The sequence below is a fragment of the Tasmannia lanceolata genome, unplaced genomic scaffold (assembly GCF_043159265.1).
Source record: "Tasmannia lanceolata isolate RefF3 unplaced genomic scaffold, GAP_Taslan_0.1 ptg000257l, whole genome shotgun sequence".
NCBI classification, from domain to species: domain Eukaryota; kingdom Viridiplantae; phylum Streptophyta; class Magnoliopsida; order Canellales; family Winteraceae; genus Tasmannia; species Tasmannia lanceolata.
The window spans coordinates 346,909-370,691 of record NW_027518932.1 but is presented as its reverse complement, the minus strand read 5'-3'; the positions used below and the strand labels follow the sequence as shown (position 1 = coordinate 370,691).

At 40.0% G+C, this 23,783-nt stretch overlaps 1 protein-coding gene across 1 annotated transcript; it reads left to right on the top strand.

The window, feature by feature from the left end:
- Positions 1-23,311, top strand: LOC143867493 (uncharacterized). The gene is made up of 3 exons (XM_077376096.1): positions 1-109; positions 3,278-4,064; positions 23,143-23,311. The coding sequence occupies exons 2-3, from the start codon at positions 3,283-3,285 to the stop codon at positions 23,309-23,311; spliced, it is 951 nt and encodes a 316-aa protein (XP_077232211.1). The 5' UTR covers positions 1-109; positions 3,278-3,282.
- The last annotated feature ends 472 nt before the right edge of the window (positions 23,312-23,783 follow it).

Genomic DNA, 23,783 nt, shown 5'->3' with positions numbered 1-23,783 from the left:
CTCAATCACTCCCTCTAAACACTCCAGAGAAAGCGAAAGACGGCGGAGCGGATCGGCGGCGGCAGGATTTTTTATATTTTTTTGGATTGGGCGGAGATCTTCACCACAGGTAGGTGCATTGTTCTCAAAATATTTCTGTATTTTTCCGAATTTTTCTGATTTTTTCCGCAAATTGTGTTTTAAAAATGGAAAACTCTTCAAAAAAAAAACATCTTTTGACGAAGAAAAATTAAATTATATACCAAACAGATTCTAAAATTAATGAAATTTCGTGGGAAAATAATATGTTACTGATTCATTTTACCATGAATTTATAAAGATTTTTGGAGTTTATTTGGTATATTATTTAATATTTTCTTTGAAACTTATCAGATTTTAGGAGAATTGTTACTAACATCAGATCATCATTAAAATTCATAAATTTTTTACAGTAGTCTTATCTTCCATATTACTTGTTACTGTAAAATTTTCGTGTTATTTGGATCTGTTTTAATATGGGATGTAGTGTTAATTTATAATCTGGTCTGGAAATTGTAAAATCCGAAATTGGTAGTAAATAATTTCTAAAATTCATGAAAATCTCACTGCATGCTATTTTGATTCATATAGTATTTCTGTAGAAATTTCATAGAATTTAGAGTTATATTTCTACTAGTTTAGGTGTTAATTGTGCAATCTGGACATTTAATGGTTTAATCAAGATTAAATGTGAATTTAATGTAAAAATATGCAAAACTCATCCTGTAAGCTACATACATTTTCATCTTGCTGCTGTAGAAATTTCAAATCATTTCGAATTTATTTGCAACAATTTCACTTGTAAAACCGCTCATATGCTTAAAATTGATAAAATCCATGGAAAATTCGAAATTAATTGAAAATCATATAAAAATTCCTAAAGAACTTTAAAATTCTGTCACATGTTCACTCCTTAATCCATTGAAACAGAAATTTTAGGATCTTTAGATTTTCCTGGAAAAATGGCCAGTGCATCCATAATCGTATCCCAATTGCAACTTGATCTTTGACAATTTGAATATTTAAGTTATAGCATGTTGTTGGCTCCGAGGTTAGTGTCCACGGAAATCCTGAGATTCTGCCAGGCAATAAGATGCTATAACCTAAGTATTAAATTGCACAAGGAAAGAGCGCACGATTCCCTCCTTTGGATGCCATTCAAGGCCGAAATTGGTGAACCCTAGAACCATTGGTAATCCTTAAATGTCTAGAAACTGAAAATCTTCGAAATCTGAAACTCATTAACCTCGAGAACTTAAATCGATTTATCTTGTGTCTTTCGGAACCATTGGATTATGGTTTCCAATCTAAGAACCATTAGAGCCCAATTTAGGAACACTGGTGTCGTGCCGTGTCCTAGGTTTTAGGGAGTCCTAGAGTTAGGAGTCCAGCCTCATCACGGACGCTTGCTATGAATAGCAACCGTACCATAGGTCTAGTTACACTAGTCACCCGATCTTTCCCTAGGACAAGCCTAGTAAACTAGGATGTAGGCAAAACCTGCATTAGTCTAAGGGACAACTTGCATTCAGATAAGAATCATATAGCATCTTAGATGAAATCCTAAGATAATAAAATCCTCAACTTGAATTAAATAATTCCTCTTAAAACTGTTGAAACAGTCAAATCCGTCTAAGTCGGTGTCCTAGTTGAGTTAGGCATATGTAGCTTAGCTTAGGTGCACCGAACTACGTCGACTCTGATCCCAGTGAGGCTTGGGTACGTAGGCAGCTTGGATGTCTGACGGCATACCACCCGCGAGTCGGCACCACAACAAATTGTGGTGTTTTGTATATTAATTTTCTTGTAAATGCTTAATCAAATCACTTAGGATTTTTCATGAAATTAGAATTTTAGGAGAACTTTCACCTAGATTGAATCCAGACAAATTAAGAAATCAAGATACACATTTAGGATTCACATTGAAATTAGATCATAGGATGCATGTCACTTAGTTCGCACAATAACATAGAGTTGAATGAGCCATTTAAAATAAATTTAAAAGAGTTAGCTTTTGGAATCGAAGACCGATTATCGGGCAAGAATGGTGCATGTGGTGGATAACTCCCCATACCTTCCATTCTCGTAACCAGGTAGCGAGTCTAGATTTCTGGTTAATTATGGGTCCTAGATCCCACATCTAGGTGGCGACTCTGTCAGTCTCTTTCGTGTGGAATTCGGATTGCCTTAGTGATCCCAAGTCCACAGGAAAGACGAATTCAAATCAATAATTAAATGCACACGCCAATCGCGTGGGTACAAGAGACCAAGAGAGAGAGCGCGGCGGCTCGCGCCCCACGCCCCTCTCGCGGGATCTGGCTCCTACAGTCTGGCGACTCTGCTGGGGACCACCTAACTTCATTAAAATTCCAAAAGATAATTCATTTGAATTTAATTTAACTGGCTCATAAAAACTTTATGCTTGTTAGATTAGTTTGTATGCTTTATTTTCTCATCACATATACTCAAACTTAATCTAACAAAACCTGAAGGCATCATAGATTGCGCGAACTTATTGCACACACTTACATCACTTTCATCTAAACCCCTGCATCTCACATGCACACACGTCCTATTTTAGGAACCCGGAGTGTTATCTAGCATGGTTGACTGGGATTTCATCACCTGGTGCCTCTGTGCTAGAGAAGCATTCCACCCTTAGCCTAGTACCTTTATGGTACGTAAACGGATCTCTTGTTCACGTACTGATACGCCGGACACTGGTACAGTATATCGAACAGGGATTCGCGCTAAGGGAACTCTTGGCCTTACCCCTAGATTAACCCACACATGCATGTAGTATACGAACACATGTGCATCACGTGTGTGAGCCTAGTTTAGGATATCCTACCTATTTGTGTCTAGATTAGGCCGTAGACCATCTTCTAATGGCTACGATCGGTCCTAGGTACACAAACAAAGTCATGAGTCGAGATCCTCTCTCCACTCCGCTAGATTAGGATTAGGGTTGATGCCTTCAGGTAACACTGATAAAATGTGCAAAGATTAAAAAACTTTCCCTTTGGGGTTAGGATTTAAATCCCATTCATTTCCAAAGATCTCATAGGATTAGTCATTCATGATCCATCCGTTGAAAGCAATCTTATGCTATCTCATCTCATCTCGATCGTACGCTTTTTAATCTTATATTATCTGATTCGATCGAGTATCCATACTTCCTTTATATTGGTAGGAACTCATCCTAATCTCATGTTCATGTAATCCTGATTATCCCTGTATCCTTTCTCCTGGCTCACAGACACCATGTCTACTCGTACAATTCTTGATTGGATCCGTGGTACATTAAGAGAATCCCATATCTATGCCATAAGTGAGCAAGAGAAAAATCTCTTCGGTTACGTGGCCACCATCAAGCTCGATTGGGGATTACTCTATGCTGCATCAGAGTGTTGGGATCCCGATCATCATGTCTTCCGTTTTGGCAACCAAGAAATGTGTCCCACCTTTGAAGAATGGTGTGCCTTATTGGAATATCCTGTAGATGGCCCTCTGGTGAAGCCATCTTACGTGTCGGATTATCGTCCTTTGTTCCTTCGCTTGATGAATAATCCAGATGAATCCATGAACTCTTTCATCAAAGACCAGGAAGTGTCCATGCAACAACTGATTGACATTTACCCTCCTGTTGGGCATATTGGTGCTGTTGATATTCAAAAAGCCCGAGGTCGCGCTCTGAGATTCTGCTCCTTTGCTAGGTTCCTCACTGTCCAGCCTTCTCGCTGTGCGTCAGCTGTTCTCTTGGACCTCGTTGATCAGATGGATCGTGGCGCCAATCCAATTCCTACTATGCTTGCAGAAACCTTTAATGGATTGGATGAGATGGCTCGTCTTCGTGCCAGCTCAGGTCCAGGCTCTTATGTTCGATCTTTTGTTGGGTCCTTCTCAGGATGTCCTGCATTACTTCAGGTGTGGTTATGCCACAAGCTAAAAATTGCAGCTCCTGTGCATTTTGATCATACGTTATACACCTTCAGTGAATGGCGTCATGATGTTTCTTTCGATCATAAAAGCGATTGTGTTGAATGGTTAAATTCTCGCCAACAAGATCAGATTTATTGGCAAATCCCTGGAATCGAAGAAGCTGTCTTCAACACTGGAGAAGCTAACTACGTTCGCCTTCTTGGTCTCAAAAAGACTTCCTTTTATGTTCCTGCCAGGATTCAGCGTCAGTATGGAAGGGAGCAATCCATTGTGCCTCCCCTTCGTCATTTCTATCCGCCTGAGGATCTTAAGCCCAAAATTGTCAAAGCTGTTTCATCTGCTTGGGATGCCAGAATCATCAAATCTTTAAAGGAGTCAGTTGAGAAGGATTGTCGTCCGAAGAAGAAGTCTAAAAAGAGTGCTTAGTTCCATGTTTAATCTTATCCGTTTATCTTCGAAAGAATGAATCATGTACTCAAACTTTAATGATTGATCAATAAAGTTCATCTTTCTTTCTCATTATCTTGGTCTATGCGTATATCCTCGTCTACTCCTTTCTGATTTTAAAATATGTCTTTCAAATATTGCAGGGCCGAAGACACCATAGCTAACCCTACTACTCCTTGGGTTCGGGTCTCTTCTCGATTGCAGAGGAAATCTGTATCCCCGCCACCTTCTCTAAGAACCCCAGCATCTCCTTCTTTCCCGTCCTCATCCTCACCAATGGCAAACAACCAAGATGGTCTTCCACCCACTGCTATTACCGATACTCTTACCTTGATTCTCCAACAGCTTCAAGAACTCAAAGAAGAAAACCGAGTTATCAAGGCTCAGCTTTCTGAAAAGTTGAGACCTTCGTTGTCCAAGGATAAAGGGCCTGTGCACCAAGCAGCTACTTCAGCAGCACCTGTCCAGCCAGTGTTCATCAATATCCATGATAAAACCGAAGAAGATTTGGAAAAAGAGCAGTATAGCGAGAATCGCAGTAGACCTTCTCAGTCCATGGTTGATAAGTCTGTTATGGAGAAATTAGAGACTCTTACCAGAAAAGTTCAAGACATTCAGTTTCAAGACCAGGGTAGTTTCAATCCCAGTGATCTTACTCTATTTCCCGAAATCCGCCTTCCTGCTAATTTTCAAATGCCCGATTTCGACAAATATGATGGTGTGGGTTGTCCAATCACACATTTACAAATGTTCACCATCATGTGTCAGCCTCAAGGCTTATCTCCTGAGCAAATGGCTCAATTGTTCCCAGTTTCCCTAACCAAGGTTGCTAGGAGATGGTTCATGGTCTTGGACAAGACTCGTTACAGGACATGGAAGGATATCGGTGAGCAATTCATCAGGCAGTTCAAATATGATGATGGGACAGAAATCACCAGAAAGGATTTAGAGAGAACAAAACAAGACTCGAGAGAATCCTTTCTGATTTTTGTGAAAAGATGGAGGAGAATAGCAGCTCAGATGATGGAGCGCCCGTCTGAGGAGGAGCAAGTCCAGATAATCATGAAAAATATTTCCCCCCAGCTCCAGTATCACATGTCATTGCAATACTATCCAGACTTCAAACACTTCATTGTGGCTGGCACCCAGATAGAGGAGGCTATGGCTCAAGGTGTATTCAACCGTAGCAACCCAAATCCTAGAGATTTCAAAAAATCCCCACCAGCCCAAGTCAGTAGTATCTCCCATTCCAATGCTCAATCCTCTAAATCCCAGGAACCTCTAGTAATGGACTATGCTCAACCTGCGACCGCACCTCGGCAACAAGCCCGGGTAGAATTTACTCCTCTTCCCATTCCATCTTCGGAGGTGCTTAAGCAGTGTCTGGCTTCAGGTCGCATAACCCTACCTGCCACCCGGCCTCCCCCCAATCCTTTACCTGCCAATTGGCGAGCCGACCTACACTGTGAGTATCACAGGGGTCCTGGTCATCTTACAGACAATTGCATCGCCTTGAAATTCAGAATCCAGAAACTTATTGATGAGAAAGTCATTGCATTCCAACCAAGACCCAATGTTACCCAAAACCCGCTACCTGGTCATGCTAATCCTCCCGCTGCCGTTAATGCCATAACCATAGGAGATCCTGAGTTTGACCCTCTCACCCTCATATGTGCTTTAGAACCCATTTCTGAACCCGAAATCATCTTCTGTGATGAATCATACCTAAGGGAGTCTGTACCTCCCTTGGTAATCACCTATGAGCCACAAGACCCTCAAATTATCACCTATGGTGAGCCAGAATTGGATGAAGTCAGACATGTGACAAGGGGTGGAAGAATTTTCAAACCTGCTGAATTAAGAGTCGAAAATCCAGGGGCATTGGCTCGAGGAGAGGAGCCGCAATACGTGAAGGACCCAGATGATGAAGTTGTTCAGCAGTTGAAGAAAACTCAGGCTGTCATATCTGTTTGGGGGTTGTTGATAGCATCGAAGAAACACAGAGAGGCTGTGTTGAAAGAACTGAATACCACACAGGTGTCCTCAGAAATATCTCCAGAGCAACTAGCTGAAGTTGTCGCTCTGACACACGCCACCAGGGCCATTAGTTTCTCAGACCAGGAGCTGCCTCCTCAAGGTCGGAATCATGCTAGAGCTCTTCATGTCACTGTTGTTTGCGAAGGCAAGAAAGTACCGTCTGTGCTGGTAGATAATGGATCCGCGTTGAATGTATGTCCATTAAGAACTGCCATTACCTTGGGTTTCGGTCCCACTGATTTTGCCGAATCAACCCTTGGTATCCTCGCATATGACAATACCCGCAGAAATGTGGTCGGAGTCCTTACCACCAGGATCGTTATAGGCGGTCAAGAATTTGAGGTGGAATTTCAAGTTATTGATATCAAGGCCTCGTTCAATATACTTCTGGGACGACCCTGGTTGCATAAGGAAGGTGTTGTTGCCTCAACCCTTCATCAAAAACTGAAGTTCATTAAAGAAGGAAAATTGATCACTGTCAGAGGCGACGAAGAGCCAGAAATAGGGCAGATAACAGGAGAAACTCGGATCCTTCCAGTTACAAAAGCAGATGATTACAACTTGAATGGTTTCGCATTCGATGTTACTGCTATTTCCTATGAAGATGCCTCTCGGGAGGAGTTGTATTTGCCTTTTGCCATCAGTCCTGTGGTTGCCAAGATGATGAGAAAAATGAACTACTTTCCGGGTATGAATTTAGGCCGTGATCCAAGCAAAGCGTCTCATTGGCGCCCAATCAAAGCAAACTCTGGAGTTTTCGGTCTAGGGTATATACCTACTGAGGAGGAGGAGGAATCCATGAAAGAATTGTTGAAATTGAAGGAAGAAATCCGCCGCACTGGAAGGATACTCCCGATGACTCCATATTCCTTATCAATGAATGGTCACTTTATCAAAGAAGGTGAGACTTCTCCATACTATGGGTTTTCTGAACCATGGTATGACTCAGTAACAGGGATCATGATACCGGGTTTTGAAATATTCAGTGGCCTTGCTCTCCCAGAAACAGAACCGCCGGTATATTGTGTTGAAAAAACTGTTGAGGATTGGATAGTCTGCCTTGAGCCAGATATGTTGGGGTCTTTGTTCGAAGAAGATGTGCCTGATGTTGTTTGTCAGGAGTTGCCCGTTTTAGATCATTTTAAAAAGCAAGAAGAGACTGACTGTGAAGATGTGCTAGTGGCGGTTATTCAGGGCGATGCTACCTTTACTGAACCTCAGAGTCAGATTGCACCTGCAACAGAAAATCTTTCCAACTGGAGTTCTGATATTTTTCCATCTTATTTTACGGCTAAGTCAAGTCTAGTCAAGCCAACTGAATCAGTGTCAGTGCCTAGTCCAGGCGAGTCGTTTTCTGAGTTTATTTACTATATGAATCCTGAGCCTGTTCAGGATGAGTCCAAGAATAATGATGTAATTTCTTTCAATTCAATGAAATCCGATTCTCAGTATGTCTCTGTGTTTGCTTCTGACTTTAATAATGATAACACTCCCTCCTCAGACGAGGAAGAAGGGATCGACGAAACTCCCTTTGAATTGCAGCATATGCTCAAACAAGAGGAGGAGCGCCGAGCCCAGCCTCTTAAAGATGAAATCAAAATTATAAACATCGGAACAGAAGATTTAATACAGGAAATACGAATTGGAAATACTCTATCCTCTGAAGAGCGCGATGAATTAATAAACCTACTTAAGGAATATAAGGAAGTTTTTGCCTGGTCCTACAAAGATATGCCCGGGTTGAGCGAAGACATTGTTCAGCACAAGCTACCTTTGTTGCCAGGAATTAAACCTAAAAAGCAGAAGCTAAGGAGAATGAAGCCCGAGTGGGTCTTGAAAGTAGAAGAAGAGGTTACTAAGCAGTTGAATGCTGGGTTCCTGCAAGTGGTGGAATATCCGGAATGGCTTGCAAATATAGTACCTGTACCGAAGAAAGATGGAAAGGTGAGAATGTGTGTAGATTTCAGAGATCTGAACAGGGCAAGTCCGAAAGACGATTTCCCTCTACCACATATCGATATCCTGGTAGACAATACGGCCGGGCATGAATTACTATCCTTCATGGATGGTTTCTCGGGCTACAATCAAATTAAGATGGCACCCGAAGACATGGCTAAAACCTCGTTCATTACACAATGGGGGACATATTGCTATCGGGTAATGCCATTTGGTCTTAAGAATGCTGGTGCGACGTATCAAAGAGCAGCTACAGCCTTACTCCATGACATGATACATAGAGAAGTCGAAGTTTATGTCGATGATATGATTGTAAAAGCTAGGGAAAGGAGGGATCACATCCCGAACCTCAAGAAGTTCTTTGAAAGAATACTCAAATACCAGCTTCGCCTGAATCCTAGCAAGTGTGTATTCGGGGTTACCTCTGGTAAGTTGTTAGGATTCATGGTGAGTCAAAGGGGTATAGAGGTAGATCCTCAGAAGATTAAGGCTATCCAGGAGATGCCGCCGCCTAGAACCGAGAAGGAAATTCGGGGATTCCTAGGAAGGATACAGTTCCTAAGGCGATTCATCGCTCATCTGACATCAACTTGTGAACCTATCTTTAAGCTCTTAAAGAAGAACTCTTCCAAAGAATGGACAGAGGAATGTCAGCAGGCCTTTGAAAAGATAAAGCAAAGTTTGTCTGAACCACCGATAGTAGCACCAGTGATACCGGGACATCCATTGCTGCTTTATTTGTCAGTAACAGAAACCACAATGGGTTGTATGTTAGCGCAGCAAGATCCAGAAACCAAGCATGAAAAGGCTGTGTATTATCTTAGCAAGAAGATGTTGGAGTATGAACAGAAGTATACTGTCCTAGAAAAAACCTGCTTAGCCTTGGTTTGGGCTACTCAGCGACTCAGGCATTACATTTTATCACATAAGGTCTTGCTCCTGTCAAGGATGGATCCTCTGAAATATCTCTTTGAAAAACCAGCCTTGACAGGCAGGACTGCCAGATGGTTATTGTTGTTGTCTGAGTTTGACATCACCCATGTAACCCAAAAATCAGTAAAGGGCCGAGTCATTGCTGAACAATTGGCAGAAGCACCCCGAGAAGAAAATCAGCCTTTCAAGACGATGTTCCCAGATGAAGAGATCATGATGGTAGAAGATGAATATCCAGAAACTGGTTGGACCCTCTATTTTGATGGAGCAGCAAACCAAACAGGGCAAGGAGTAGGGGCATTGCTTGTGTCACCCCGAAATGAGCATGTTCCCCTTGCAGTTAAGTTACAATTCAATTGCACCAACAATATGGCAGAGTATGAAGCATGCATTGTTGGGCTTGAGGCAGCATTGGCCTTAGGCATAGAGAATCTTGACGTATATGGAGATTCAATGTTAATCATTTGCCAAACCCAAGGAGAATGGAGAACCAAAGAAGAAAAGTTGCTGCCATATCATGAATACTTGGATATTCTCGCTAAGCAATTCCAGCACATTACTTTCAGTTATTTGCCAAGGTTGAAGAATAGATTCGCCGATGCCTTAGCGACGTTAGCTTCTATGATTGACATACCTCACAATATGAAAATGAGGCCCATCACGGTTCAAGAGCAATGGGCTCCTGCATATGTTGATGCTATAGAGATAGCTGCAAGATGTCCCGATGGTAAACCATGGTATACGGACATAAAGAACTACATCTCGGGCCAGGGGCATCCCAATGAGGCGTCGAGTAAGGAGATAAGGACTTTGCAGAGATTGGCAGTTAACTTTGTCATTTGTGGAGGAGAGCTGTATCGACGGTCCTTCGACGGAATCCAACTCTTATGTGTCACTGAAGATCAGGCAGAAGAAATTCTCGCAGATGTTCATGAAGGGGTGTGTGGACCTCATATGAATGGGAGGATGTTGTCAAAGAAGATCCTACGTCTGGGGTACTATTGGCCAACATTGGAAGCAGATTGTCACACATTTGTGAAGAAATGCTATAAATGTCAGATACATGCGAATCTCATTCATGTACCACCTACCGAATTGCATTCTCTTACTTCTCCTTGGCCGTTTTCGGTATGGGGAATTGACATAATTGGCAAGATTTCCCCTAAGTCATCTAGTGGTCACGAGTACATACTCGTTGCAATTGACTACTTCACTAAGTGGGTTGAGGCCGCTTCTTATGCAAAGCTTACATCCGCATCAGTTGCTAAATTCATACGAACCAACATCATATGCAGATATGGAATTCCCCATGAACTTATCTCAGATAACGGATCTCATTTCAAGAAAGAAGTTATCACTCTTTGCGAAGAGTTCAAGATTAAGCATCATAAATCTTCACCTTATCGGCCGCAGACAAATGGAGCGGTGGAAGCTGCAAACAAAAATGTCAAGACTATCATTAGCAAGATGTCAGAAACTTATAAGGATTGGTCGAATAAGTTGCCGTACGCATTGTGGGCTTACAGAACATCAATTAGAGCTTCAACTGGGGCAACCCCTTACTCTCTTGTTTATGGTATGGAAGCAGTGCTACCTGTGGAGATCCGTGTACCTTCGCTCCGAGTATTGACTGAAGTCAAGTTGCCAGAAAATGAATGGGCAGACGCCAGATATAAAGAGCTGAACATGCTAGATGAAAAGAGGTTAAAAGCACTTTACCATGTGCAGGGTTATCAGCGCAGAATAGCCCGGGCTTTTAATAAAAAGGTTAAAATCAGAGATCTCGAAGAAGGCAATCTTGTTCTAAAAGAAAATCGAGCACCAGTGCTTGACCCAAGAGGCAAATTCAAGCCTAATTGGTCAGGGCCATACATCGTGGACCAAATCTTACCCGGAAAAGCCGTCAAGCTCCGTAATTTAAATGGAGAAATATTGCCGGAACCAACAAATCTTGATCAACTCAAGAGGTTCTATGCTTGAACACCAGAAGGCCGTCTTTTGGCCGAATAAAACCCAAATTCATAACCCAAAATCAAAAAATATATAACCTTTTGCAAACCCTTTCGAGCCTACATAAAATTTTCCTTCAAAACCCAATGTACTAGGGGCATTCCCCTGAACTACGCATGACCTGATTCCTACACTGGGATACGTAGGCAACCTGTTCACAGGTTCGGTCGAAACTCTTGCAAAACCTTAAGCCATTCTTTGAAAAGCTCTACCTCACCTGTAAAGTCCTTTTGGTGTTCAAAAAAAAAAAAAAAAAAAAAAAAAATGGAGCTTGAAAATCCGCTAGATTGAAAACCTGAAAAGGCGATCTAGGCAAAATTCAGGATCATTCCTCTGCTAAGTTGAAAACCTGAAAAGGCAGCTTAGGCAAAAGTTAAGGGGGTAGCCTGCTGAGTTGAAAACCTAAAAGGCGATTCAGGCAAAAGTTAAGGTTGAACGGTCCGCCAAGTTGAAAATCTAAAAAGGAATACTTGGTCGTGGTAAGATGGGGTTCACGCCAGAAGAATTACATCGACCTCTGAACTCTCAGTAGGTCAGGCAAAAATAACAATGATTCCCGAAACTAAGGGCATTAATTTCAAAACAATCCGAAAGTTGATAGAAGGATATATGAAGTATCACTGTCTTAAAAAATAAGTGAAGATGTTTATCAGTGGAGAAACATTCTTTAAAAGAGGCTAACCTAACCCAAAAGAAAATACTGATAAGTCAGAAGCATCACGAGATCACTTGAGTAATCTTTCTTATTTTGTCTTTTTATTACCAATGTCTGTAGTTCTATTTTTAGAAAAATTTACAAATGCTATTTTAAAGAATTGTTGTAGGGTGCAATCACTCTGAAGGCAGGTTCATTAACGGATTCCGAGAAACTTGGAAAAGGTGCGACTGTCACGAATGGTGAAAAATCGTTGCAAGAATGATCTCTGGTCAATGAATAGAAGAAGGTTAGAAGGCCTTAAACTGGGGCAGGTTGCTAATAAAGTGGCATCTCATATTCAAGCCTTGAAAGACCTTTGCTGCATGGTGGTATTGAATCATTTGCTTCCAAAATTGTTAATTGGAGATTCCAGTTCCCCCTTTCCTGATAATCTCTGTTATCATATACTCTCTGAGTCCATTTGAAAGTGGTCTTCTTTCTTTGAACATCATACAAATATGATATCTCATTTCCTTGGAACTCCGTAAAAATACGGTATTCCATTTTCTTCTGAGTCCATTCAAAAATGTTCTCTTATTCTCTTTGAGCATCATACAAATATGATACCTCATTTCCTTTGAATTCCGTAATTCATCAAATCCAATTCTACGTTAAATTCAAATTCCCAAAATTCATCAAGTCCAATTCTACGTCAAAATTCAAAATCCCAAAATTCATCAACTCCAATCCTACGTCAAATTCAAATTCCCCAAATTCATCAAATCCAATTCTACGTCAAATTCAAATTCATAAAAAAAACCTCCAAATTCATTAATCTCAACCGAAGATTGAAGCCGTAAAAATACGGTATTTCATTCTGAGTCCATTAAAAAATGTTCTCTTATTCCCTTTGAGCATCATACAAATATGATACCTCATTTCCTTGGAACTCCGTAAAAATACGGTATTCCATTCTCTTCTGAGTCCATTCAAAAATGTTCTCTTATTCTCTTTGAGCATCATACAAATATGATACCTCATTTCCTTGGAACTCCGTAAAAAATACGGTATTCCATTCTCTTCTGAGTCCATTCAAAAATGTTCTCTTATTCTCTTTGAGCATCATACAAATATGATACCTCATTTCCTTGGAACTCCGTAAAAAATACGGTATTCCATTCTCTTCTGAGTCCATTCAAAAATGTTCTCTTATTCTCTTTGAGCATCATACAAATATGATACCTCATTTCTTTGGAACTCCGTAAAAATACGGTATTCCATTCTCTTCTGAGTCCATTCAAAAATGTTCTCTTATTCTCTTTGAGCATCATACAAATATGATACCTCATTTCCTTGGAACTCCGTAAAAAATACGGTGTTCCATTCTCTTCGAGTCCATACAACTACGTTCTCTTATTCTCTTTGAGCATCATACAAATATGATACCTCATTTCTTTGGAACTCCGTAAAAATACGGTATTCCATTCTCTTCAGGTCCATACAACTATGGTCTCTTACTCTCTTTGAGCATCATACAAATGTGATGTCTCATTTCCTTGGAAGCCGTAAAAATATGGTATTTCATTCTGAGTCCATTCAAAAATGGTCTTTTCTCTTTGAACATCATATAAATGTGATGTCGAGCGGCACCGCAGCAGGATTTTTTTACTACATTCCAATTCTAGGACTTCGTTTTGGGTTTTACATTAGGTAGTAAATGCTTGCGTCTAGGTTCCGTAGAGTCTTTTGTCGATTAAAGCTACGCAAAATGGTTCTGTCATTTTGACTTTGGTATTCGATGGCTACGTCATCTCTACCAAAGAGGGGCATCTGTAGACACCCCATTTTGCTCTGCTTTGATTAAAAAAGAAATTAGGGTTTCGCTGTCAATTTTTCAGTGTTTTCTATTCCGGTGTTCGTCCCTTACGCTTTCTCAAATCTTTCTGGTCATTTCTGCAATGTTCTGATTTTTTCCGCTAAAGTGCGGAGAAGGGTTATTCGTGAGAATCCGAGCAAGGGAGAATTTGTACCCGTTTGGTGGGCCCGCATTGAACATTTGTTTAAAATTGAATCAACCGGGGGCCCACGTTGTGGGGCCCACGTTGTGGGGCCCGCGTTGTGGGGCCCGCGTTGTGGGGCCTCAATGGGGCCTCTTGTGAGGCCTCTTATGAAGAGCAATGATGGTAGCTCTCCACTAAGACAACATGATGGGCCCTCCACTAAGAACAATAATGATGGATTCTCCACTAAGAAACATGATGGGCCCTCCACTAAGAACAATAATGATGGATTCTCCACTAAGAAACATGATGGGCCCTCCACTAAGAACAATAATGATGGATTCTCCACTAAGAAACATGATGGGCCCTCCACTAAGAACAATAATGATGGATTCTCCACTAAGAGGGACAACATGATGAGCTCTCCACCAACATATCTCTCTCTCTCTCTTTCTCTCCCTATATATATCTTCCTTCCCATCCATAAAAAAAAGGAGAAATTTATCTTCCATTATCTCTTTCTCTTCCATTATCTCTTCTAATCACTCCCTCCAATCCCTTTCCTTAATATATTCTTCCATCCCTCTCCCTAATATTCTTCTTCCATTATCTCTTCACTCTCTCAATCACTCCCTCTAAACACTCCAGAGAAAGCGAAAGACGGCGGAGCGGATCGGCGGCGGCAGGATTTTTTATATTTTTTTGGATTGGGCGGAGATCTTCACCACAGGTAGGTGCATTGTTCTCAAAATATTTCTGTATTTTTCCGAATTTTTCTGATTTTTTCCGCAAATTGTGTTTTAAAAATGGAAAACTCTTCAAAAAAAAAACATCTTTTGACGAAGAAAAATTAAATTATATACCAAACAGATTCTAAAATTAATGAAATTTCGTGGGAAAATAATATGTTACTGATTCATTTTACCATGAATTTATAAAGATTTTTGGAGTTTATTTGGTATATTATTTAATATTTTCTTTGAAACTTATCAGATTTTAGGAGAATTGTTACTAACATCAGATCATCATTAAAATTCATAAATTTTTTACAGTAGTCTTATCTTCCATATTACTTGTTACTGTAAAATTTTCGTGTTATTTGGATCTGTTTTAATATGGGATGTAGTGTTAATTTATAATCTGGTCTGGAAATTGTAAAATCCGAAATTGGTAGTAAATAATTTCTAAAATTCATGAAAATCTCACTGCATGCTATTTTGATTCATATAGTATTTCTGTAGAAATTTCATAGAATTTAGAGTTATATTTCTACTAGTTTATGTGTTAATTGTGCAATCTGGACATTTAATGGTTTAATCAAGATTAAATGTGAATTTAATGTAAAAATATGCAAAACTCATCCTGTAAGCTACATACATTTTCATCTTGCTGCTGTAGAAATTTCAAATCATTTCGAATTTATTTGCAACAATTTCACTTGTAAAACCGCTCATATGCTTAAAATTGATAAAATCCATGGAAAATTCGAAATTAATTGAAAATCATATAAAAATTCCTAAAGAACTTTAAAATTCTGTCACATGTTCACTCCTTAATCCATTGAAACAGAAATTTTAGGATCTTTAGATTTTCCTGGAAAAATGGCCAGTGCATCCATAATCGTATCCCAATTGCAACTTGATCTTTGACAATTTGAATATTTAAGTTATAGCATGTTGTTGGCTCCGAGGTTAGTGTCCACGGAAATCCTGAGATTCTGCCAGGCAATAAGATGCTATAACCTAAGTATTAAATTGCACAAGGAAAGAGCGCACGATTCCCTCCTTTGGATGCCATTCAAGGCCGAAATTGGTGAACCCTAGAACCATTGGTAATCCTTAAATGTCTAGAAACTGAAAATCTTTGAAATCTGAAACTCATTAACCTCGAGAACTTAAATCGATTTATCTTGTGTCTTTCGGAACCATTGGATTATGGTTTCCAATCTAAGAACCATTAGAGCCCAATTTAGGAACACTGGTGTCGTGCCGTGTCCTAGGTTTTAGGGAGTCCTAGAGTTAGGAGTCCAGCCTCATCACGGACGCTTGCTATGAATAGCAACCGTACCATAGGTCTAGTTACACTAGTCACCCGATCTTTCCCTAGGACAAGCCTAGTAAACTAGGATGTAGGCAAAACCTGCATTAGTCTAAGGGACAACTTGCATTCAGATAAGAATCATATAGCATCTTAGATGAAATCCTAAGATAATAAAATCCTCAACTTGAATTAAATAATTCCTCTTAAAACTGTTGAAACAGTCAAATCCGTCTAAGTCGGTGTCCTAGTTGAGTTAGGCATATGTAGCTTAGCTTAGGTGCACCGAACTACGTCGACTCTGATCCCAGTGAGGCTTGGGTACGTAGGCAGCTTGGATGTCTGACGGCATACCACCCGCGAGTCGGCACCACAACAAATTGTGGTGTTTTGTATATTAATTTTCTTGTAAATGCTTAATCAAATCACTTAGGATTTTTCATGAAATTAGAATTTTAGGAGAACTTTCACCTAGATTGAATCCAGACAAATTAAGAAATCAAGATACACATTTAGGATTCACATTGAAATTAGATCATAGGATGCATGTCACTTAGTTCGCACAATAACATAGAGTTGAATGAGCCATTTAAAATAAATTTAAAAGAGTTAGCTTTTGGAATCGAAGACCGATTATCGGGCAAGAATGGTGCATGTGGTGGATAACTCCCCATACCTTCCATTCTCGTAACCAGGTAGCGAGTCTAGATTTCTGGTTAATTATGGGTCCTAGATCCCACATCTAGGTGGCGACTCTGTCAGTCTCTTTCGTGTGGAATTCGGATTGCCTTAGTGATCCCAAGTCCACAGGAAAGACGAATTCAAATCAATAATTAAATGCACACGCCAATCGCGTGGGTACAAGAGACCAAGAGAGAGAGCGCGGCGGCTCGCGCCCCACGCCCCTCTCGCGGGATCTGGCTCCTACACTCTTCTCCTCCTTTTTAAAAACCTTTTTATCTCTTGCCTTTACAAAACCATATGAGAGAGGCATGGAAAACATCCCACTTAAAAGACCAAGTGAGACCCGCTCCAAAAAAACAAAAAATGAAAAAACTGGTGCTCATGCGTCACCATTTTAACAATCTCCACATTGATGCATAATCATCGGCATACCAAGTCTTCCTTCTTGAGACCGAGAGAAGATAAACTTCGATCTAACTTTTCTCCTTGAACCATCGTTACGATCATATCCACTACATTCTCCTTGGTTCACACTTTCAACAAATAGATCCTTCCATCAGACTTCCTGAATGTAGTGATATTGTACCGATATATGTTTGGTCCTTTTGTGATTAACCGAATTCATGGCCAAACAAATGATGCACATGTTATCACAAAAAAATAATCCATGGGTTTTGACTCGATGCCAATCTCACCCATCAAACCTTGAAGCCAAACTACTTTCTAGCAAGCTTCCGCTGTCTCCATGTACTCGGCCTCGATAGTGGATAAGGCAACCGTTGGTTGCAACTTTGCCATCCAACTAATAGGACCATTCCCATTAGCATAACCCATAATAGATCTTCCTTTGTCCATAAATTATTAAAAGTTAAAAAATCAAACAACTACACAAAATTTCTTTTAATTTAAAAAATCATTCGCATTTAAGATAAAGCTCATGGTACAAATAAAAATGATGAGAATTTCACATTCTGCCCTAAATTTTCTTTTGCATATGACGAAGATAATTATACAATCTGAACAGATAAGTGTAAATGCCAAGAGTAAATCTCTTATATCTTATGTGTTTATAAAAAAACTAATAAAATTTCGTAATATAAGCTATTATATCTCTCATGTCTTATGTATCTACATATGGTCTTATATATCTTATAATTAGGATTTGTAAATGGTCCAATTTTTTTAAGAAAACTCCCCAAATTTTGAAGAGATTATCATTCTGATGAATTCGCTAAGGGTGCGACTTATTCTTGTTTTTAAATAATAATCCCTACCATTCTTGATCTTTTAAAACATTCCTAAAATAGATAAGTTAATGCCGCTAATCTTTTTTTTTTTTTTAAACTTACAATAATTCATTTTCATCCATTTATATGCCATAAATTTAGATTCTAAGATTGTCTCACAATGGAGATTTTTGAAACAATGGTCCATCCGCAATCGGGCCAAATATATGAACGCCTTAAACAATCAAATACGAAGGGGCATAATGTGTAAATAGGTTAATTTTAAATTAATCGTATCTACAAATAGAATATTAAGGAATTGCCTCTTTAAAAGTTAAGTAACTATATCGTGTGTGAGTGTACGTAGGGATTTGCTAGCATCCATCAACAGACCATCCGCGATGTGAGAGTTTGTCTTCATTCACGAGGTGGCTGCCCTCACATACAACAGCGCAGCCGTAAAATGGCTTCTGCGATGAATGCTAGCAAATCCCTATGTGCGTGTGCGCCAGTGTGCTAGTGCGTGCGTGCGTGTGCGTGTGTGTGCGTGTGAAGAATTAGAACCTTGTAGTCACGGCCCTTATAATTAATATTTTCCATGGCTTATTTTTATATAAACTATTAGAACCTATAAAGTATTAAAAAAAAATTCTATCACCCGAATTTCTCAAAGTTTCACCGCCCTTTATCATTACACTTTACATTTATTTCGTTTTTAACATTTAATGATTTTAATGCTGATAGAGAGAGAGAGAGAGAGAGAGAGAGAGAGAGAGAGAGAGAGAGAGACGGCCCTTACACTTGTCATTTCAAAGAGAAGGAGATGGGGCTAATGGTTGTCAATTCTATATATGATACGTTTACATAGTGGACTGCTACACATATGTCATATTTGGTTTAAACAGCGGACTACTACACATATGTCATATTCAGCAGACATTGAATTGGGGATTATAGGTATTCTACTAGCCCACGCACATCACATGGTAAGATACAACTCAATAAGAGAATTAAGGTGGGAGGTTATATTCCTTGGGACGAGGGTGTGTATATCTTCATCTTTGATCCAGGTGGACTAATTCCCGGGTGGAATTTATGTGAACTCAGGGCCGAGTTCTTTCTAAGAAGGCAAGTGTGATGCACTACATCCTTTGGTGCATCTGCTTCACCATTACTTGCAATAGTAATGTTATTATACTATTGTCCTTCCATATTTTGTTATATTTAGTAGTCATCATTATTAATCATTTGATTATTATACATGTCCTTTTTTAGTCTCTTTACCATTGGGGGTTATGTTGGTTGATGTTAGTTGTAAGGGCTGTCTATATGAAGCCAATCTCATTTCATTTCTGAGAATGACATTGATTTGAGAGAGAGAGAGAGAGAGAGAGAGAGAGAGAGAGAGAGGCTCTTCTCCTTTATTCTTTCTTTCCTTGTTAATGAATTGGAATTGTAGACTAGTGTTATAGTCCTTTTTCTCTTCATTCCATTATTTTCTTGTTGAATGCATGAAGAAGAACTGATCAAGATCAGTTTGTTATCACTGACAGATTTAAACACACTAGCATCTTCTTCCTTGAGAGATCTTTCTTAAGGCTGGCAACGGGGCGGGTCGGGGCCGGATGTTGGGGTCCCCTACCCCTTGCCCTATGCGGGGAATTTTCCCCCTCCCCTTCCCCTCCCCACTGCTGGGATCATGGGGAATCCCCCTCCCCTCCCCATGGGGAATATCTAATCCCCATCCCCGCCCCACATCCTTTGGCGACAATCACTTTACTTTGTTAAATTTTAGGTTTAAAACTAAAGATTTACTAGGGACAATCACTTCAGGCATGTTGCTGCTTGGCTATTGCATGTGAGAGTAGCCACACAACCCACACAGGCTAAGATTTTGTCTTATTCATTTTATTAACCTGAGGACAAAGGTGGTTGCTCTCAGATTCATTTAATTGATCGATAGTCCCTAGCAGATCCCTAATTTCCAATCCCACTTGCCAAAAAGTACTGTACGTGCCACACCATAGGAAGATCCAAACCATCCATTTGATGGGCACACCATAAGAAGAGGAACACACCTTGGAAAACCAAGAAGAAGAAACTTGTTTTCGCTTTACCACAAAGCCCTCCTAAAGCCCCAAGAGGAAACCCCTCTTTTCTTGTCTAAACCTTTTCTCCTCTCAAATCTCTCACTCTTCTCCTTTTTTAAACCCTATTTATCTTTTGTCTTTAAAAAACCATATGAGAGAGGCAAGGAAAACATCCCATTTAAAAGACCAAGAGATACCGACTTCGAAAAAAGAAATAAAAAAATGGTGCTCATGCGTCACCATTTTAACAATCTCCACCTTGATGCACAATCACCAGCGTGCCAACCCTTCCTTCTTGAGACTGGGGGAAGATAAACTTCAATATAACTTCTCTCCTTGAACCATCTTTATGAGCATATCCACCACATTCTCTTTGGTTCACACCTTCAACAAATAGATCCTTCCATCTTTAATGACTTCCTAAATGTAGTGATATTGAACCGATATATATGTGGTCCTTTGTGAAAAATTGAATTCTTGGCCAAATAAATGATACTCATGTTATCACAAAATAAATCCATAGGTTTTAACTTAATGCCTCGATAGTGGATAATGCAACCGTTGGTTGCAGCTTTGACATCTAATTAATAGGACCATTCCCAAACCTAAATATATAACCCGTAGTAGATCTTTCTTTGTCCATATCATTAGCATAACTTGTATCAACAAAATCATGCAACGGATTCGAATCCTTTCCATATATCATAACATAATCAGTAGTACTTCTTAGGTAGCGAAGCACCAATTTGGCGGCCTCCGAATGTGCTTTACCTGGATTCGCCATAAACCGGATTAAAACTCCAACCGCATAAGCAATGTTCGGCCTAGTTCATATCACGATAAACATCAAGCTCCCAACAATGCTAGCATATGGGACTCGATCCATTTTCTTCATCTCCTCTTCCGATTTTGGGAATTGATCGGAACATATCTTAAAGTGAGCCGCTGATGATGGCTTTATCGGCTTAGATTTGCTTATCCCAAACCTTTCAAGCCCCTTTTTTACAAACATATTTTGTGAAAGCAACAAAGTTCCATTCTTTTTATCCTTGGAACTTTGTTGCTTTCACAAAAGATGTTTATAAAAAAGGTGCTTGAATGGTTTGGGATGAGCAAGTCTAAGCCGATAAAGACACATTAGCAGCTTACTTTAAGTTATGTTCCAATCAGTGCCCAAAATCGGAAGAGGATGTGAAGAAAATGGATCGAATCCCATATGCTACCCTTGTCGGGAGCTTGATGTTTTCCATGGTATATACTAGGCCAAAAATTACTTACGCGGTTGGAGTTTTAAGCCGGTTTATGGGGAATCTGGGTAAAGCGCATTCAGAAGCCGTCATTGTTAGGGTGTGTGCCCTAATCAAAATCCAGTTGTTGTAATGTTGCAACTATTATTTATTGTTACATGACATCTATTGGGTATTTGTTGGAGTGAATCGTGAGAATATGCCTGGCAACAATATATTATTAACTTATATGCCCAATTGTTTAAGGGTGGAGACACAATTCTCTTCCATGAATGCAACCCAAGCATGAGACTGGTCAACCCATGGAGCCTTAGGTTTTAGATGTTAGAAACCCTTAAAAGATAGATAAACCATTAACCTAATGTGCTTCTAGGCACACCTTTATCCTTAGGTAGCATCGTAGGATAGGTCATGCACATTGAGATTATGTGGTGGGGAGATATGATCTTCAGGTTCTTTGCAGACCTAGAATGTTCTTGGTTGGGGTTGAGATTGGACATCTCGTACCTGTACACAACTAGAATCGAACCTGCCTCCATATACGCATTGGGGTGGCCTATCTAGGTCACTGAGGTAGTTGATTCTAAGTAGGTGGAATGGGCGAAATGATTGGATCACACACTGAACGGATGGCTTCGTAGAATAACCTGTGGACAAGGAATTGGATAAGGTTATTCTGTCAGACAGGACCCTTGGATATGTCCTTAGACCTGAGGGATATTTTTAGTCTGTGGGCGCACCTTATGGCTTTGGTCTATCTAACAGTAGTCCCCGGTCCGGGGTTACCAGCGGGTAGTGCTGGGTCATGGGGTAAACCCGTGGGGTCAATAGTGATGCCCATCATTGAATCCTCCACCCCTCCCATAGAGGAAAATCATTTGCAATTTCGATCTCAGCTAGGCCATTAAATAATGACTGGCCAATCCGTTTGATAAATTGTTTATCAAAGTTTTTCAAAAACATTGATTGTTTCAAAAGGGAGCTGCAAATGCATTTGCGGGCCCAAGCTTGATAGATAGAAAGGTATACCATTGAGTGAGCCCATGGGGTAATTGATGTCCACCCTCCACAAGACCCAACTCGGTAAATGAAGGATTGGAGGAAGGACTACACATTGGATGTGATTTGGGTAATTTGATCTAATGGTCTTCTTCAGGGTAACGTCATGTTGGGGGTCACTTGCCTAATGCTATCGTAGTTGGACTACATTGCGTGAGATCACAGTAGGGCCCATTGTGGACCCTGTGAGAATGATCATTGGATCCCTGGGCCGATCACACTCACAACTCGCTAGACCCTTATGGATTGTTGGACAATATGGGTTTCAGATTTGATCGTATGTGTGATATGGATTGGATCCACTATATGTGATACAGGGAGGAAGAGCACCATACATAGGGTGCACACACATGTATTAAAGATGAGATACACCATATTATGGTGTGTACATGTCTTAATTAACATGTGCTTATTAAATGCTCAAATCCTATTGGATAACAGTTATGAGAGATCCCATTGGTTGATTTATTCTAATTTCCTATTGGTGGAAATTTAAAAAGGAAAAGAGAGAATTTGAGTTGGAGAAGGTTTCCTATTTCTAAAAGTCCCATTGGTTATTGGTAACATTCAATAAGAAAAAATCATTTTGAGTATCCATGTGTTTTACATGTTTAAGAAACAGAGAGTTTTAATTGAATTTAGTTTCCAAAATCAAGGGGACACATACAAGGGAACGAATTGCTAGAGGGAACTCTATAAACGGAGGGGATGGGTGGACAATTTGGATTACTTGCACAATTTGGAAACCCATATGCAAAATTCGTCCAGCCCATCTCCCCTCCCAATTTCATTTTTCTCCTTTCTTTTTCCCGCTTCTAGTTTTGTTTCTAGTTCTTTAGAAGAACTTGAAAGCCTTATTGGTTTTAGTTTGGGAGAGGATTCCAAGTTCTCTCCTATTTCTCCTTCAACCGCACGGTTTGAGAAGCCACTACTTCGACTTCCGGACCAGCTTGGGTTTCAGAAACGTCGGGTGCCTAATGGGGAGTAGATCAAGCAGAGATTGGCAGTATCGGTCAACCAATTGGTAAATGTCCTTAACCATCCGAATTTCAATTCATAAACATTGATTAATCTAGCAACTAAGATCTTGGTTCAGTTGGTGGATCGAAAAGTTTTTGTTTTTAGCTCAATCTTGTTTCTGCCGTGCATATTGATTCCACTGCCGAGTTTCAGTCAAATGAGCGCTTTTCTATGTAAGAGGTACTAGTGATTATGCTATCACATATGAGAAGGATTCGAAGTCGCTGCATGGTTTTTTTTATGCAAGTTATGCTAATGTTATGGACAAAGGAAGATCTATTATGGGTAATGTATTCGAGTTTAGGAATGGTCTTATTAGTTTGATGTCAAACTTGCTACCAACGGTTGCATTATCCTGTACCGAGCCCGAATACATGGCGGCAATGGAATCTTGCAAGGAATCTGAAAATAAATATGTGTAGGCCTAGGTGATTGCAACC